The sequence below is a fragment of the Bufo bufo genome, chromosome 4, assembly GCF_905171765.1.
Source record: "Bufo bufo chromosome 4, aBufBuf1.1, whole genome shotgun sequence".
In the NCBI taxonomy this organism is placed as follows: domain Eukaryota; kingdom Metazoa; phylum Chordata; class Amphibia; order Anura; family Bufonidae; genus Bufo; species Bufo bufo.
Genome location: NC_053392.1, coordinates 42,889,360 through 42,907,941, shown reverse-complemented (window position 1 = coordinate 42,907,941; position 18,582 = coordinate 42,889,360). Strand labels below are relative to the sequence as shown.

Sequence of the window (18,582 nt, the reverse complement as noted above, 5' to 3'; positions counted from 1 at the left end):
TTGTGCAGCCCGACCAGTTCTGCAGCATCTATGAGGTAGCCATAGTAAAACATAGCGCCAGGTCATGTGACCTTGACCCAAGTTATGACATAAGTGGATTTGCTGGGTAGGGGTGGAACCAATAGACTGCAGGGTCATGTGATTTGGCGACATGGTTTGCTGACATCATTTATCATGTTTTTTATACGTGTTAAAAAAGCCTCATACACTTTCATATATTTCACAAAAATTTTATTACAAAAAAATTCAACCTCTCTCTAAACTGAAATGTACAACTACAGACAGGAGGAATCAACTTTTTACACTCATTGGTTAAAGTGCTAACACACAAAAAAATAAATGTCTGTTACAGATCGAGGTTGATGCCTTGTAAACAGGTAAGTACAGTATAAATCTACACAACCGAGTGCAAATAAAAGTACAGCGATCTACAGGACAATCATACAATAGATAAGGAGTACAAATGTCACTCCCATGAAGGTCAGCAGCAGGAAACAATATGGAGATCTGACCAGATCAGTCCTTAAAAGGATTTTCCAGAATTTGGTCCCTTTATTTGAGTAAACTCCCTAGCATAATAGCCTACCTCCTGCTTAGGGGCAGGTCACTGATCAGGTCAGTCATTGGCTTCAGTGGTGCACATGACCTCATCCATACCCCGGTCGGAAGTAAACAAGGCAGAGACCAGAATATTGTGGAATGGAACCAGGGAACCAGATCAGAAGGGAGCAGGTGAGTATGAATCTTTCAGTAAGAACCACATGATAGAGGAATTATTAAAAAGGGACCAAATCCTGGAAATCCCCTTTAAGAAATAGTGACGTGCACACATCTTATAGAGAGAGCAAATACTTAGTCTTCTTTATCATGATTTAGAACTTTGAACCAGGAGAGCTCTATTCTCACTCTTTGCCACATGGGGGAAGAGAGGTGACCACCACTATGAGATCTTCAAGGGGAGTTCCAACTATACGAATGCCCTGTCAGAAGATGACAATGTCAATGACCATGAGCTAAGATCTAAACTAATTTCCCAAAGGAGTCGTGGTGTTCTGCACAGCCCACATACCTCATTCGAAACTTCCAAGTTTGAGATATAGTGCTCTATCATGGGATTTGTGTTGAAGTAGTCTGGGCTCTACAGTTAGCTGACAAAAGTATGTGGCCAGGTCAAATAAGTTTTGACCTGGCCCAAGCTAGGAGAGGAAGTTTCCAACATTCTGAACTCCCCAGGGTGGCTTCAAGGGAAATTTCACCTAAATGAATGTCCTGTTATGACATACACACTGTCAGAGGATGACCGTATTGGTGGAGGACCGAGAGCTGATATTTCCATTAATTTCCCAAACACACAAACTGTGGTGTTCCTCACACCTTCTTGGAGCAGCTCAAATGGAAATCTCCAACCTAACTTTGAGATGTTTGTGCTGGGAAAGTCACAAGCTAAATGTTATGACAAAGTCAAATATCTGCTGGAAGACCCCCATTAGCTAGAAAAGCTCTGTTCCCACTTTCAGTTATACAGGGACTAGGAAGTGAGCTCATCAGAGTACCTTCAAGAGGAACTCCATCTAGGTGATGTTTTGTCACTTATGTGTCAGTACATGACATTATCACATTGGCAGGTGACCATGATCTGAGATCCCTACTAATTTTCCAAAGAAGCAGTAGTGCGCCCAAACCTCCTTGGAGATGCTCTAATGAAAATCTCCAACTTAATATGTGTGGGCTGAGTGTTGGAGAAGTCATTGAGGCACCTTTGTTTTGAAAATAAGCTGGGGTTCCCAGCTCAGGGACCACCATCTAGGTGCTCACAAAATTCAATATTACAAATTTTATAAACTCAGCGTTCAAAATGGCTGCTCCAACTATGTCCCATCAAAAGGTGCACTATGTTTCTTTCTTCATTGACTAGATGACTGTAAACTTGTCAGAGTCCAGTGTGGTAACAGTACTGACCTCTGAGATGTTCCTCTGGCTTGGAAGAGGTTAAATACTGCAATATACCCATATTTATCAGTAGTTAAAACAGTAGTTTAAATACAGCAAATTCATTATTTTTTTCAAAAATTACAAATTCCATTTTCAACCTATCTACAAGATAATGTCCTGTTGTACAGATGTCTATGCTGGACTCCACTAGACATACTCACACTGACATTTATAACTCAGTGCTAAAGTTAAGTCCAAGAGGTTCGAATGGCCTTCTGGTGACGAGTTCCGGTACATTTCGGAGATTAGAAAATGTCTTTAATAGTCCAGCTCATGACTTACAGTTTTCTCTAGACAACATGGCCAAGGATAGACTTGCAACCTGGAGGAAAACTCAGTGTTACCTTACTGTTTCATCCACATAAAGACAATCAATGACCATCACATTGAGCAGTGTCAAAGTTGCAGGAGGCACAAGTTGCAACTATGGTGAGTAGCCATCCAACAAAATGGGCCATGGTATATACTCAACCTTTCCCAATGAATATGTTTGTAATCTGAGTCTCAAAAAGCTTGAATTGTGCAACAGTTGAAACAACCTATTTTGGTTCCACCTGAAGCTGAGAAATTACGGTCATGGTCCCTACTGTGGCCCTGGCCTTAAAGGACTACTGTATATTTCATATTTTCAGCTGTAGGGACTCTAAAAGTGACTGCATAGAATGTTCATTGAGACTGCAAGTACTACTGTGTAGAGAATGATGACCCATGATATGGGACATGCTGCCATGGAGAAGCCGTTCAGCTGTAGGACGTCAAAACCTCTAAGAAGTTCCTACACATTTTTATCTATCAGATTTAATTTTCTTGGAAAACAATTACAAGCTGAACATGGAAATACAAAATTGATCATCGTTTAGGTCAAATAAATAATTTAAGAATCCAGAAACTGATTCAGGAGAAACAATGGGTGATTCACAAGAGTTCTTCTGAGAGACACGCAGTGAATCAATGGGGACTGTTCTCTTGTTGGACAACTCTATGAGTACATCTCCAAAAGAAGTAAGCACCAGGAGATGATTCTATTGTCAACGTTTCCAGATATGAAACCATGGGTAGATTTTATTTTACAGTAGATTTTGTTCCAACTGGTCCATATGACAACTGTTAACAGACCTTTGAGCTGAAATGGTCTTTGTCCCACCCATGTCTGGAATGGAAAGTCCCGCATATGCTCCATTGCTCAATGACTAGTCAACAAATGGTCAATTTCAATGTGCAATCGAGACACCAAGTGACCAGTATGTATTGTGTGCCGATGTGCATTCTAGTGCCACTGAACGTGTCCTTCAAGCACTTGCTCCATCTTCCTCAATGACTCGGTTCATGCTGGTTCCATGTGTGATGTGTGCCAGGGGGTTGTTTAAGTCTCTAATGCTACCTTGTCTAGATTGTTCATTGAGTCTGTGGGTGCTACTGTGTAGAGAATGATGATCTGTGAGACGGGACATGCTGCCATGGGGGAGCCGTTCCTCGATCCCTCGGTAACTGCATGGTGTGTACCTAGAAGAAGGACAATACATTGGTCAGTTATTCTCCACCCGTGGTCAGGCAGTAACCAGGAAAGGAAACAAAAGCCTACACTGAAAACTCCCCTTCCAACTACAGACTGAGTGGAAAGAAGACAGGAACAGCTAAAGGGTGGGACTTTTTTTGGACACTTGTTACAGCTACTGATTGGTCTACTCTTAGGTCTGTGAAGATATGGAAAATCAAATGGATGCTTAAGTTTGACATGTGTTGCAGATTGTGCAATGGAAGAACCTTTCTGCTTTAACAAGTTGCCCCCTAGCCAGAGACTTGTCTACTCTTAGGTCTGTGATGAGATGGAGACCAAATGGATGCCTACTAGGAAATAGAAAAAATATTTTTTTACTTGACCAGTTTGGCTTCCACATGGGATAGGGCTGGATCAGAGAAGAGACTTTTCTGCTGGGCCCAATAGTGTATAGGCCCACTCCACATGCTCTGTTCACAACTCTCTTTAAATACCAATGAGTAGTATACTCTTCTAGACACTTCAATTAGGTGGTCCCTCAAAGCAGTTAGAACCCTGTAGCAGCCATTTTGGTCACAGACCAGATCACGGCTACTTAAAGGATAGCCACACACTTGAAAACATTACTCCCCTATTTGAAATACGTTGGGTTTCTATCTCCCATACCTTCCATCTCTGGAGCGGTGGAGGCTTCCATGGTAACTGCTCATTTTGCTGTGCACGCTGCCGGCTTTACTTCGCTGGTCATCCATCACAGCCAGCTGAGTGGACGAGGCATGAGTGGATGTACCCTGAGTGGATGTTCCTCTTGATTTCCGGATGATTGGAGTATTTGGGTCACGTAAAAGGGATTGAGCAAAATCTGGCTCCTGGAGAACCTGCCGACTTTCATGCACACCTCTGCTGAGAGAATATATGAAGCAGAAATTTTAGAATACCTCATAATTTTAGAATACCATCTCGACAAGGAGGGCCTTGACTGGCCAAACTTCACTTCCCCCATCCATCAATGATCTCATCCCGTGAAATGTTAGGTCACATTTTATTCAAACCACATATATACTCACTCTTTTTTCCTTCGACCATGGAAGAAGCTGGCCCATTCAAAGCAGGTTTTTTTGCTTCCCACCCAAAAGACAGAAGGTATGCCCACTACAAGTGCCATGAGATACTTCATGAGGAAAAGAATCAGGTCAGGACGGCTTGTCTTGGTCACCTGCAACATGTAAATAGAGAATATATTTAGCGCTTGTTCTACGGCCACATGCTGCAGGTCCTGTAGGATGCATGCAACTGCAGGGCACACATGTTTTACTCAGTGCCAAGTGAGTAATGCCCATCACATGCTAGAAAAAAATTACATTAATCTTCACAGCAAGCTGTAAAATGAGACAGTGTCCTTCAACAGTCTTGTGCAGCCTTTTGTGCTGACATCTAGAAACATAGAAACATAGAATGTGTCGGCAGATAAGAACCATTTGGCCCATCTAGTCTGCCCAATATACTGAATACTATGGATAGCCCCCGGCCCTATCTTATATGAAGAATGGCCTTATGCCTATCCCATGCATGCTTAAACCCCTTCACTGTATTTGCAGCTACCACTTCTGCAGGAAGGCTATTCCATGCATCCACTACTCTCTCAGTAAAGTAATACTTCCTTATATTACTTTTAAACCTTTGCCCCTCTAATTTAATACTGTGTCCTCTTGTGGTAGTTTTTCTTCTTTTAAATATGCTCTCTTCCTTTACCGAGTTGATTCCCTTTATGTATTTAAAAGTTTCTATCATATCCCCTCTGTCTCTTCTTTCTTCCAAGCTATACATATTAAGGTCCTTTAACCTTTCCTGGTAAGTTTTATCCTGCAATCCATGTACTAGTTTAGTAGCTCTTCTCTGAACTCTCTCTAGAGTATCTATATCCTTCTGGAGATATGGCCTCCAGTACTGCGCACAATACTCCAAGTGAGGTCTCACCAGTGTTCTGTACAGCGGCATAAGCACTTCACTCTTTCTACTGCTTATACCTCTCCCTATACATCCAAGCATTCTGCTGGCATTTCGTGCTGCTCTACCATAATTTAGATATCTAAGCAAGATGAAATATAAAACATGAAAAAACCTTTATAACAAATCAAAAACATATAAAGCACATTCTTCCAGTCTTACCTCGGATACTAAAATGTATTATTTCTTTCACATGTCAAGAACATAGTGAGATTTACATAGTGTGAACTGAGCACTTGTTCCTACCACATCCAAAACATCTTCGGTGTCCACTTACAACCATCTCTCATCATCTACCAGTGTATAGAGTTTATGCAGCTGTCGAGGGCTTAAAGAGAACACATGTTGTGGTGTCTAATTATTATACCCCAGAGACCAGTAACACAGAGGGGCCCACTAACCAAGACTACACACCAAACTGAAAAACTATTAACACTCACACCTCACAAGATTCATTAGTTTATCAGTGTTATAGTAGTTATATTCTTGTACATAGGAGCAGTATTATAGTAGTTATTTTCGTGTACATAGGAGGCAGTATTATAGTAATTATATTCTTGTACATAGGAGCAGTATTATAGTAGTTATATTCTTGTACATAGGAGCAGTATTATAGTAGTTATATTCTTGTACATAAGATACAGTATTATAGTAGTTATATTCTTATACATCAGGGGCAGTATTATAGTAGTTATATTCTTGTACATAGGAGCAGTATTATAGTAGTTATATTCTTATACATCAGGGGCAATATTATAGTAGTTATATTCTTGTACATAGGAGCAGTATTATAGCAGTTATATTCTTGTACATAGGAGCAGTATTATAGTAGTTATATTCTTGTACATAGGAGCAGTATTATAGTAGTTATATTCCTGTACATAGGAGGCAGTATTATAGTAGTTATATTCTTGTACATAGGAGCAGTATTATAGTAGTTATATTCCTGTACATAGGAGGCAGTATTATAGTAGTTATATTCTTGTACACAGGAGCAGTATTATAGTAGTTATATTCTTGTACATAGGGGCAGTATTATAGTAGTTATATTATTGTACATAGGAGCAGTATTATAGTAGTTATATTCTTGTACATAGGAGCAGTATTATAGTAGTTATATTCTTGTACATAGGAGCAGTATTATAGTAGTTATATTCTTGTACATAGGATCAGTATTATAGTAGTTATATTCTTGTACATAGGAGCAGTATTATAGTAGTTATATTCTTGTACATAGGAGCAGTATTATAGTAGTTATATTCTTGTACATAGGAGCAGTATTATAGTAGTTATATTCTTATACATCAGGGGCAGTATTATAGTAGTTATATTCTTGTACATAGGAGCAGTATTATAGCAGTTATATTATTGTACATAGGAGCAGTATTATAGTAGTTATATTCTTGTACATAGGAGCAGTATTATAGTAGTTATATTCTTGTACATAGGAGCAGTATTATAGTAGTTATATTCTTGTACATAGGATCAGTATTATAGTAGTTATATTCTTGTACATAGGAGCAGTATTATAGTAGTTATATTCTTGTACATAGGAGCAGTATTATAGTAGTTATATTCCTGTACATAGGAGCAGTATTATAGTAGTTATATTCTTATACATCAGGGGCAGTATTATAGTAGTTATATTCTTGTACATAGGAGCAGTATTATAGCAGTTATATTCTTGTACATAGGATCAGTATTATAGTAGTTATATTCTTGTACATAGGAGCAGTATTATAGTAGTTATATTCTTATACATCAGGGGCAGTATTATAGTAGTTATATTCTTGTACATAGGAGCAGTATTATAGCAGTTATATTCTTGTACATAGGAGCAGTATTATAGTAGTTATATTCTTGTACATAGGAGCAGTATTATAGTAGTTATATTCCTGTACATAGGAGGCAGTATTATAGTAGTTATATTCTTGTACATAGGAGCAGTATTATAGTAGTTATATTCTTGTACATAGGAGGCAGTATTATAGTAGTTATATTCCTGTACATAGGAGGCAGTATTATAGTAGTTATATTCTTGTACACAGGAGCAGTATTATAGTAGTTATATTCTTGTACATAGGAGCAGTATTATAGTAGTTATATTCCTGTACATAGGAGGCAGTATTATAGTAGTTATATTCTTGTACATAGGAGCAGTATTATAGTAGTTATATTCTTGTACATAGGAGGCAGTATTATAGTAGTTATATTCCTGTACATAGGAGGCAGTATTATAGTAGTTATATTCTTGTACACAGGAGCAGTATTATAGTAGTTATATTCTTGTACATAGGGGCAGTATTATAGTAGTTATAATATTGTACATAGGAGCAGTATTATAGTAGTTATATTCTTGTACATAGGAGCAGTATTATAGTAGTTATATTCTTGTACATAGGAGCAGTATTATAGTAGTTATATTCTTGTACATAGGAGCAGTATTATAGTAGTTATATTCTTGTACATAGGAGCAGTATTATAGTAGTTATATTCTTGTACATAGGAGCAGTATTATAGTAGTTATATTCTTGTACATAGGAGCAGTATTATAGTAGTTATATTCTTGTACATAGGAGGCAGTATTATAGTAGTTATATTCTTGTACATAGGAGCAGTATTATAGTAGTTATATTCTTGTACATAGGAGGTAGTATTATAGTACTTATATTCTTGTACATAGGAGGCAGTATTATAGTAGTTATATTCTTGTACATAGGAGCAGTATTATAGTAGTTATATTCTTGTACATAGGAGCAGTATTATAGTAATTATATTCTTGTACATAGGAGGCAGTATTATAGTAGTTATATTCTTGTACATACGAGCAGTATTATAGTAGTTATATTCTTGTACATAGGAGCAGTATTATAGTAGTTATATTCTTGTACATACGAGCAGTATTATAGTAGTTATATTCTTGTATATAGGAGCAGTATTATAGTAGTAATATTCTTGTACATAGGAGCAGTATTATAGTAGTTATATTCCTGTACATAGAAGCAGTATTATAGTAGTTATATTCTTGTACATAGGAGGCAGTATTATAGTAGTTATATTCCTGTACATAGAAGCAGTATTATAGTAGTTATATTCTTGTACATAGGAGCAGTATTATAGTAGTTATATTCTTGTACATAGGAGGCAGTATTATAGTAGTTATATTCTTGTACATAGGAGCAGTATTATAGTAGTTATATTCTTGTACATAGGAGGTAGTATTATAGTACTTATATTCTTGTACATAGGAGGCAGTATTATAGTAGTTATATTCTTGTACATAGGAGCAGTATTCTAGTAGTTATATTCTTGTACATAGGAGCAGTATTATAGTAGTTATATTCTTGTACATAGGAGCAGTATTATAGTAGTTATATTCTTGTACATACGAGCAGTATTATAGTAGTTATATTCTTGTATATAGGAGCAGTATTATAGTAGTAATATTCTTGTACATAGGAACAGTATTATAGTAGTTATATTCCTGTACATAGAAGCAGTATTATAGTAGTTATATTCTTGTACATAGGAGGCAGTATTATAGTAGTTATATTCTTGTACATAGGAGGCAGTATTATAGTAGTTATATTCTTGTACATAGGAGCAGTATTATAGTAGTTATATTCTTGTACATAGGAGGCAGTATTATAGTAGATATATTCTTGTACATAGGAGCAGTATTATAGTAGTTATATTCTTGTACATAGCAGGCAGTATTATAGTAGTTATATTCTTGTACATAGGAGCAGTATTATAGTAGTTATATTCTTGTACATAGCAGGCAGTATTATAGTAGTTATATTCTTGTACATAGGAGCAGTATTATAGTAGTTATATTCTTGTACATAGGAGCAGTATTATAGTAGTTATATTCTTGTACATAGGAGGCAGTATTATAGTAGTTATATTCTTGTACATAGGAGGCAGTATTATAGTAGTTATATTCTTGTACATAGGAGCAGTATTATAGTAGTTATATTCTTGTACATAGGAGCAGTATTATAGTAGTTATATTCTTGTACATAGGAGGCAGTATTATAGTAGATATATTCTTGTACATAGGAGCAGTATTATAGTAGTTATATTCTTGTACATAGCAGGCAGTATTATAGTAGTTATATTCTTGTACATAGGAGCAGTATTATAGTAGTTATATTCTTGTACATAGGAGCAGTATTATAGTAGGTATATTCTTGTACATAGGAGCAGTATTATAGTAGTTATATTCTTGTACATAGGAGGCAGTATTATAGTAGTTATATTCTTGTACATAGGAGCAGTATTATAGTAGTTATATTCTTGTACATAGGAGCAGTATTATATAGGAAGGAATAAAAATGCATTTATCATTTTTCTTCACAGTCACTGCCTCTTTAAATATCAACTGCCTTGCACATATTCCTGAGACACACAAACAAGACATCATGTCTGATACTCTGTATCGAGCAGATTATGGGCACCGCCACCCTCTTTACCAAGACAATGTATTGTGCACTTCCTGGCAGCAGAGGAGGATAAGACTGTAAACAGGCATTTGCTAATTCGCCAAGCTCCAGAAATCTTTGCACGCTAAGCCTTTGTACAGCAGTAAGAATAGCGCTGGCATAACTGATGCCAGCAGCGGCCTTACAAAAACAATGTGCAATACGAGCTGGCGCTCTACTGCTGCTGCCAGAATCTGGGACTCGAACACATTCAGGATAAGTGCACCTCCACCCTGTATATCAATTACCTCACTATACCTCTGCCTTAAATACAGGAGCGATGCAACCACCATAGATCACTGTACAGCACAGAGTACATCATCACACAGCAAAAATCTGCCACCGCCTCACAGAACCACAGATTGGTGGTTTGCGGACCAGAATATGAGCATGGTCCTGTGCGTGAGTCCTTAGGCGACATTCACACGACAGTAAAAAATTCACACAGGAGTTTTAAGAAAAAATTAAAGTCTATGGGGCTATTCACAGTGAACAGCGGCCATCGAGAAAAAAAAGAGGTGTTTTATTTTTGGCCATTTTCACAGGCAGACGGACCCCATTGAAATGAATGGGATAGTTTATAACGTCCTCTAGACAGGAGTGAACCCTTCTGACGGCTGTTAGAAATCGGTACACTAGAGAAAACTGGCCTTTTAGGGGTTAAAAAAATTAGCTCATCCACTTGCCCGCCGCGCAGAGGCAGTTGCTCCTCTTGATGCTGAAGGATGGCTGCAAGGTGATGTCATCCTGCTGGAGCGCAGGCCCTTCAGCATCAAGAGAGGCGTGACTGCCTCTGTGCAAGTGGGGGAGGCGAGGGATTGGTTATTTCTTTAAAAAAAAATAAAACATTATTACAGCTGAGGACCAGTATTTGGCCAATTATTACTGCTGGGGGCCACTATTGGGGGACATTATTATTGCTGGGGGGCCACTATAGGTCACATTATTAATACTGGGGACCACTATGGTTGACATTATTACTGCTGGGGGCCACTATGGTGCACATTATTACTACTGGGGGCCACTATGGTGGACATTATTACTACTGGTAGGCACTATGGGGGACATTATTACTACTGGGGGCCACTATGGTGCACATTATTACTACTGGGGGCCACTATGGGGGACATTATTACTGCTGGGGGCCACTATGGGGGACAGTATTACAACTGGGAGGCACTATGGTGGACATTATTACTACTGGGGGCCACTATGGTGGACATTATTACTACTGGGGGCCACTATGGTGGACATTATTACTACTGGGAGCCACTAGGGGGGAGATTATTTCTGCTGGGAGTCACTATGGGGGACATTATTACAGCGGGGGGCCACTATGGGGGACATTATTACTGCTGGGGGCCACTATGGGGGACATTATTACTACTGGGGGCCACTATGGGGGACATTATTACTACTGGGGGCCACTATGGTGCACATTATTACTACTGGGGGCCACTATGGTGGACATTATTACTACTGGTAGGCACTATGGGGGACATTATTACTGCTGGGGGACACTATGGAGGACATTATTACTGCTGGGGGTGGGGGCCACTATGGGGGACATTATTACTGCTGGGGGCCACTATGGGGGACATTATTACTGCTGGGGGCCACTATGGGGGACATTATTACTGCTGGGGGCTACTATGGGGGACATTATTACAGATTGGGGACACTATAGGTTGCATTTTGTAAAAAAAAGCCAATGGAAATCATCTGTTCTTAATAGCAATTTTTAACGGCCATGAAAAACGGATGCAAAACAGCCATTAAAAATGAACAGACGGCCCAAAAAATGAATGCAGCAATGGCAGAAAAATGGCCATGAAAAATTGACATGTAAATGGGGCCTTAGTCTGGAGTCCCTGACCCCCATGACCACTGCTTTACATCAGACAACCTCCAGAAACATTTACATCTATATATATACACGAGGCTGATATCCGCTGCTCCTCTTATAATGCTACTGTACTATTATAAGATGACTAAATAGGGTAACTGGCCCTTTAACTGTCAGAAGTTCAAATGGGATTTAACTCAAATGCAAACAACTGAGGTCATGACTATAATGTATCTCCTGGCAGATGGCACCGACCGCTGAGACGTAACAAGAAGAAACTTGTGCCCTCGAAAATTCACCCATTACCAGACTACTGAATGAAAACCATAACGTGAAAGCACAAAATCCAATATGGAAGTATCCAAGCTAGCCACAGTCCTGCTTTACATATCCTGCGCTCATTCACTTCTCCGTTCACCTCCAGAGCTGTATTCAAAATTCTACAGCCATCACATTTTGTGCAACCTCACATGGTACCAGCTGCTGGCTGAGGTCTGCACTGAGCATGCTCTGTTGCAAGGCACTGTGGGACATGTAGTGTTTACACAGCACTGGAAAACTCTGCATCTCCCAAAATGTAATGCAACCGTTCTGCAACTAATCCGTGGTGTCTAGAACTGTGACTACCTCCCTGGATAGGACTGTAACTATAACTTCTATGAAAAGCGTCGCTCTGGAGATTAGTCACATCCTGATACAATGACTGCATGTCACAAGTAGCCTTGGCCTTAAAGGGGTGGGGCAGGATTAGAAAAACATAACTGTTTCCCTTCCCCCCCCCCCCCCCAAAAGAAAACAGCGCCAAACCTCTCCATAGGTTGAATATGGAATTGCAACTCAGCTTCCATCATTTCAAAGAAAGCTGAGCTGCAATACCAGGCACAACCTGTGGGCGAGGGTGGCGCTGTTTCAAATTCTGTAAAACCCCTTTAAGGAGGAAAAACTCTAAAATGTTCCTATTTGGTGCGCTAACAGGTGATGAGTCATCTCCAAGTCATATTTTACACAATTGGTTTAGGATGAAATAGCGCCTCCCTACAATTCAGGCCACTATAGGTACTGCAAGCAAAGAAAAATCACACAAAGACATTCCTGTAGGTTTCTACTCTACAGAGTGTTTCCACGTCTCACAATAGCAGTCAGAATGACCTGGCTGTGAACTAGGCTTTTAGCAGAAAACCGCCGATAAAATAGCCCCATTGTTGAGAAGTCAGTTTCATCCTTGTGAGATGCAGAAGAAGTGGCTGAATCTTATCAGGCTGTAACCAAACACTTGAAGAAAGTCTCCAATTTAAAGGTTTTGCCAGTAGTTCAATTATGCGGGCTGCCCTCCGAAACTTTGCGCAGCCACCTCAGGAAAGAGCGGAGTGATAGTCTCAAGTTGTGCAGATAAAACCTGAGCCTGAAAGCGAGACCCGTGGATCGTGTAGCTGGGAAGGGACATCTCCAGTCAAAACTGTTTCTCTAAACTGGAAATTCAGGTTTCTCCTTGACCTCCAATCTACCCAAGAAAGCTCTAGCTCTGGGGCTATACATATGTGCGGTCTTGTAACTGCACCGTATACTACTGCACAAGGCAGGACTATATCCCGAGAATTAGGTTGAGGGAAGAAGAAGACCTGCTTTGGGGGATTCCAGCAGAACACGACCCAAATCTTGTCTCAAAAGCTAAAGTGGCAGGGTGGTGGTGGACCCTGAAAACTTCTACAAAAGAACAGCTCTTGTGCTAGAGTCAACTAGAAATTTGGCCAACCCTATGTAGAAGATGTGTAGCACTATATCCAGGGGATTAGGTCATATCAACCAATCCACGTTGCATGACGTAGTTTCTCAAAAGCTAAAGTTGCAGGATGGTTGGTGGTGGACATTGAAAACTTTTATAAGCGAGCAGCTCTAGTGCTACAGTCAACTATAAATTTGGCGAGACCCTATGTAGAAGTTGCGTTAGCACTATGTCCAGGGGATTAGGTTGGAGATAGGAGGAAGGAGACCTGGATTGTGGGTTCCCAGCAGAACATGACCTAAATGTTTTTCATAGAAACCAATCCAAGTTGTATAAATTATTTTCTCAAAAGCTAAAGTTGCAGGATGGTGGAGGAACATGAAAACTTCTACATGCAAGCAGTTCTTGAGCTATGATCAACAAGAAAATTGGTGCAACTCTATGTAGAAGTAGCATTAGCACTATATCCAGAGGATAAGGTCGGGGATGGAAGAAGACCTGGATTGTGGGATCCCAGCAGAACATGACCCAAATCTTTTTCATAGAAACCAATCCAAGGTGTATAAATTATTTTCTCAAAAGCTAAAGTTGCAGGATGGTGGTAGAACATGAAAATTTCTACATGCAAGCAGCTCTTGAGCGATAATCAACAAGAAAATTGGTGCAACTCTATTTAGAAGTAGCATTAGCACTACATCCAAAGGATTAGGTCGGGGATGGAAGAAGACCTGGATTGTGGGATCCCAGCAGAACATGACCCATATCTTTTCATAGAAACCAATCCAAGTTGTATAAATTATTTTCTCAAAAGCTAAAGTTGCAGGAAAACTTCTACAAGTGAGAAGCTCTTGTGCTTCAGTGAACTAAAAATTTGGCACGACTCTATAATAGGATTACGTTGGGGATGAAAGAAGACCTGGATTGGGGGATCCCAGAACATGACCCAAATCTTGTCATACTAACCAATCCAAGTTGCATGAAGTAGTTTTTTAAAAGCTAAAATTGCAGGATGGTGGTGGACCCTGAAAACCTCTACGAGCTAGCAGCTCTTGTGCTACAGTCAACTAGACAATTGGCTCAACCCTATGTAGATGTTGCGTAAGCGCTATATCCACAGGATTATGTTAGGGATGAAAGAAGGCCTGGATTGTGGGATCCCAGAAGAACATGACCCAAATCTTGTTATACCAACCAATCAAGTTGCATGAAGTAGTTTCTCAAAAGCTAAAGTTGCCGGATGGTGGTGGACCCTAAAAACTTCTATGAGTCAGCAGCTCGTGCTACAGTCAACTACAAATTTGGCGCAATCCTATGTAGAAGTTGCTTTGAGTACTACAAGATGCATTCCTAGAGATCCGAGGTTGGCTGATTTCTCAATTGCTTTGCAGTTCGCCCATCATCTGGACGAATCAATTTATTAAAGGGAACCTGTCATCAACTTTATGCTGACCTCACTGAGGGCAGCATAAAATAGTGACAGAAATGCTGATCTCAGCGGTGTGTCACTCATCAGCTAAAAGTAAGTGGTTGCTGAGAACCAGCATCATATGCATTGCGGCCCAGGCCTTGAAAAGAGTCACATCTACTTGAGAAGAGTCCTGGTTATTCCTAATCTCCTGCTCTCCCGTCCATCTGCTGGTGATTGGCAGTTCTCTCCTAGAGAGAAAGGGAGAAAACTAGGTAGAAGACTGTCAGCCATCAGCAGGTGGGCAGGAGAGCAGGAATTCATGAATAACCAGGACTCTTCTCAGGTGGCCGGGACTCTTTTCCAGGCCCAGTCTGCAATGATTGTGATGTTGGTTCTCGGCAACCACTTACTTTTAACTTATAAATGACAGACTGCTGAAATCAACTCACCTGTCTCTACACTATGATGCCGTTAGTATGGGCAGCATAACGTTGATGACGGGTTCCCTTTAAGTCTGAGATTTGCTTTTGGAGAAGTTGAGAACAAATATGCAAAATGTTACTCCCATCATCCATGGAGTGGTAAATCTATGAAATCTGGCAAAACAGTAAACCGGGCGAAACCATTTACTTATTCTTTATTGTGTAAAAGTTGCATGATGGTGTACTGTTAAATTGTCTAGGATGGACGCAGTTGAAGGAGATCTTTGGTTCTCTTGCTTCTGTACAAGGTCCAGGCTGCTGTGAAAGCCTTACCATCACTGTACCCTGACACATATTTCCAACCGTTTTGGACTCGGTTTGCCACAATTGATGGTTTTGATAAGAAACCGCATTTTAAAAAATAAAAGTAAAAGCAGTTCTGAGAATATTTCCTATGAAGCTGAGATACGGGGCGCTATCTGAGAGGACCCTCACACCATTGAGCTTTAGGTGACTCTGTGCTGGGGACAACACCTGAATTCCAAGTTGAGGAGGTCCTCAACATTTCCAACTTAACTCCTTACTATCCACAGAGCAGGAACATGTCATTTAAAGAACCAGACCAGGTTGTAATAAGGTTGTCATGGTAACACTTGGTCTAATCGCCCCTCACCCCCCTCCCTCCAGATGCACGGACATCACAGCTGGTGCATGGAGATTTATAGTCAAAGCTGCAGGAAATCCACCTAATGGAAGCTACAGGGACCAGATGTTCTGCGGGCTAATGGCCACTTCCATCGATAACACCAGCTGATACTTGTCATTTAGCATACAGACATGTTTTAAGCAACACTATACCAGCTGGTTCGTGAATAAAATACAAGAATGTCAGTGAAGACTGACACAAGCAGTGCAGATGTAAGGGACTGGTGGTGCAATGGAGCTCTGGATTACTATTGGAGTTATAGGATATGTGCAAAGTGAGTAGAATCCCATATGGGCAATTAAAGATAGGGGTGGCATCAGCTCTGGGCAGATGTCAGGGCACTGTGGCAGTCTGGGGTAGGCTCAGTCACCCAAGAGCTGATATACACCTGGAGTCTCGGGATCATCCTTAAAGATATAAGGGCAGGGCCAGCCTTAGAGGCCCACTGAGGCCCTGATGTCCGGGGCACCTGGAGTGTGCACTCACGACAGTGGTGTGCCTAGGGTGTTCGGCACCCGGGGTGGGTCCTTTCTCTGGCACCCCCCCCCCCAATACTTTAAAAGAGATTGTACCCCCTCACAGTAGTAATGCCCTCTCTGTGCCCCCATTACAGTAGTTATGCCCTCTCTGTGCCCCCCTCACAGTAATTATGCCCTCTCTGTTCCCCCCTCACAGTAGTTATGCCCTCTCTGTGCCCCCTCACAGTAGTGATGCCCTCTCTGTGCCCCCTCACAGTAGTTATGCCCTCTCTGTGCCCGTTTCACAGTTGTAATGCCCTCTTTGTGCCCTCTCACAGTAGTTATGCCCCCTCTGTGCCCCCTCACAGTAGTTATTCCCTCCCTGTGCCCCCCTCACAGTAGCTATGCCCTCTCTGTGCCCCTTTCACAGTTGTAATGCCCTCTTTGTGCCCCCCTCACAGTAGTTATGCCCCCTCTGTGCCCCCTCACAGTAGTTATGCCCCCTCACAGTAGCTATGCCCTCTCTGTGCCCCTTTCACAGTTCGAATGCCCTCTCTGTGCCCCCCCTCACAGTAGCTATGCCCTTTCTGTGCCCCCCTCACAGTAGTTATGCCCTCTCTGTGCCCCTTTCACAATTGTAATGCCCTCTTTGTGCCCCCCTCACAGTAGTTATGCCCCCTCTGTGCCCCCTCACAATAGTTATGCCCCCCTCACAGTAGCTATGCCCTCTCTGTGCCCCTTTCACAGTTCGAATGCCCTCTCTGTGCCCCCCCCTCACAGTAGCTATGCCCTCTCTGTGCCCCCCTCACAGTAGTTATGCCCTCTCTGTGCCCCCCTCACAGTAGTTATGCCCTCTCTGGTTCCCCCCTCACAGTAGTTATGCCCTTTCTGTTCCCCCCTCACAGTAGTTATGCCCTCTCTGTGCCCCCTCACAGTAGTTATGCCCCCTCACAGTAGTTATGCCCCCTCTGTTCCCCCCTCACAGTAGTTATGCCCTCTCTGTGCCCACCTCACAGTAGTTATGCCCTCTCTGTGCCCCTTTCACAGTTGTAATGCCCTCTTTGCGCCCCCTTCACAGGTGCTCTGGCACCCACCTGAGAGCCGGCACCCGGGGCGGACCGCCCCCCACTCACGATCCCATACTTGGTGTCCGATCCAGGATGCAGAAATGCGATCTGGTAGTATATTTGTGCAATGTATCCTATGGGCATTATATTGCCACTATATAGGGCGTAATCAATAGGGACTGCACATACAAAGTAACGTCAATCTGGACAACCCAGGTCATTTTTGTTCCTATATTTGGAGGCGAGGTCACACTGATTTAAGGATGTATAAGTCGGGCCTGAAACGCGTTGCACGGAATGTTTGGTTACATAGAGAATATATTTAGATAACGGAGCCCTGCTGTATGATCGCTGATGATGAATGGGACAGAAGCCTTCAGACAGTTTGCATGTGAATGTATACAGTTTACATCAGCAATTCCGCGCGTTTCATGCTGTAGGATCTGTACCATGAGATGGCGCAGATTGTGTGATGAGAGGCTGGCCTAAAAAAGCGACATCAGATATAACGGGAACAAGCTCTACAAGGGGTTTCGACCCACCTAATCATTTCCACCATACTGGTGGAACTGGCGGCAATACGTTAACCAAAGTCTACGCTGCTCCTAGTGGTGGCGGCCAGAATTGTATCATGAAAATCTATGTCTGTGCAGGAGGTTTGGTGCTTTGTATCAGGGGAACGGAGCGTTAAAAAAGAAATATGCAGCAAGAAATGATGGACCTAAAAACCGACACGATGATGCAAGGCGATTGATTTCATTGCGCCCTACACAATGACCGGTGCATTATGGGAAATATGCAGAGTAGATGGAGTCTCCAGGGTTCCTCTAGACGAGGCCGAGCTTTACCCGGAGGCTGCAACACATTCTGCTTCTTCAGGAGTCAGCAGCAAGGAATTAACTATTCATAGCCCGGATTCTTCCTCCTGGCGGGGTGTCAGGTGTCAGTTCTGCCCCGGACGCCATGTTCAC

At 41.4% G+C, this 18,582-nt stretch overlaps 1 protein-coding gene across 3 annotated transcripts in view; it reads right to left on the bottom strand.

Annotated features, from left to right (window-relative positions):
• Window positions 1-792: 792 nt before the first annotated feature.
• The window catches only part of FZD3 (frizzled class receptor 3), a 64,105-nt gene continuing 46,315 nt past the window's right edge, over window positions 793-18,582 (bottom strand). For 2 of the 3 annotated variants that reach the window (XM_040427152.1, XM_040427151.1), the window contains exons 5-7: window positions 4,558-4,706; window positions 4,157-4,393; window positions 793-3,495 (exon numbers count right to left, since the gene is read on the bottom strand). In XM_040427152.1, the coding sequence (XP_040283086.1) occupies window positions 3,282-3,495; window positions 4,157-4,393; window positions 4,558-4,706 (600 nt within the window). In that variant the 3' untranslated portion in view covers window positions 793-3,281. The remainder of the gene's footprint in view (window positions 3,496-4,156; window positions 4,394-4,557; window positions 4,707-18,582) is intronic. The other variant, XM_040427154.1, reaches the window with a different exon arrangement.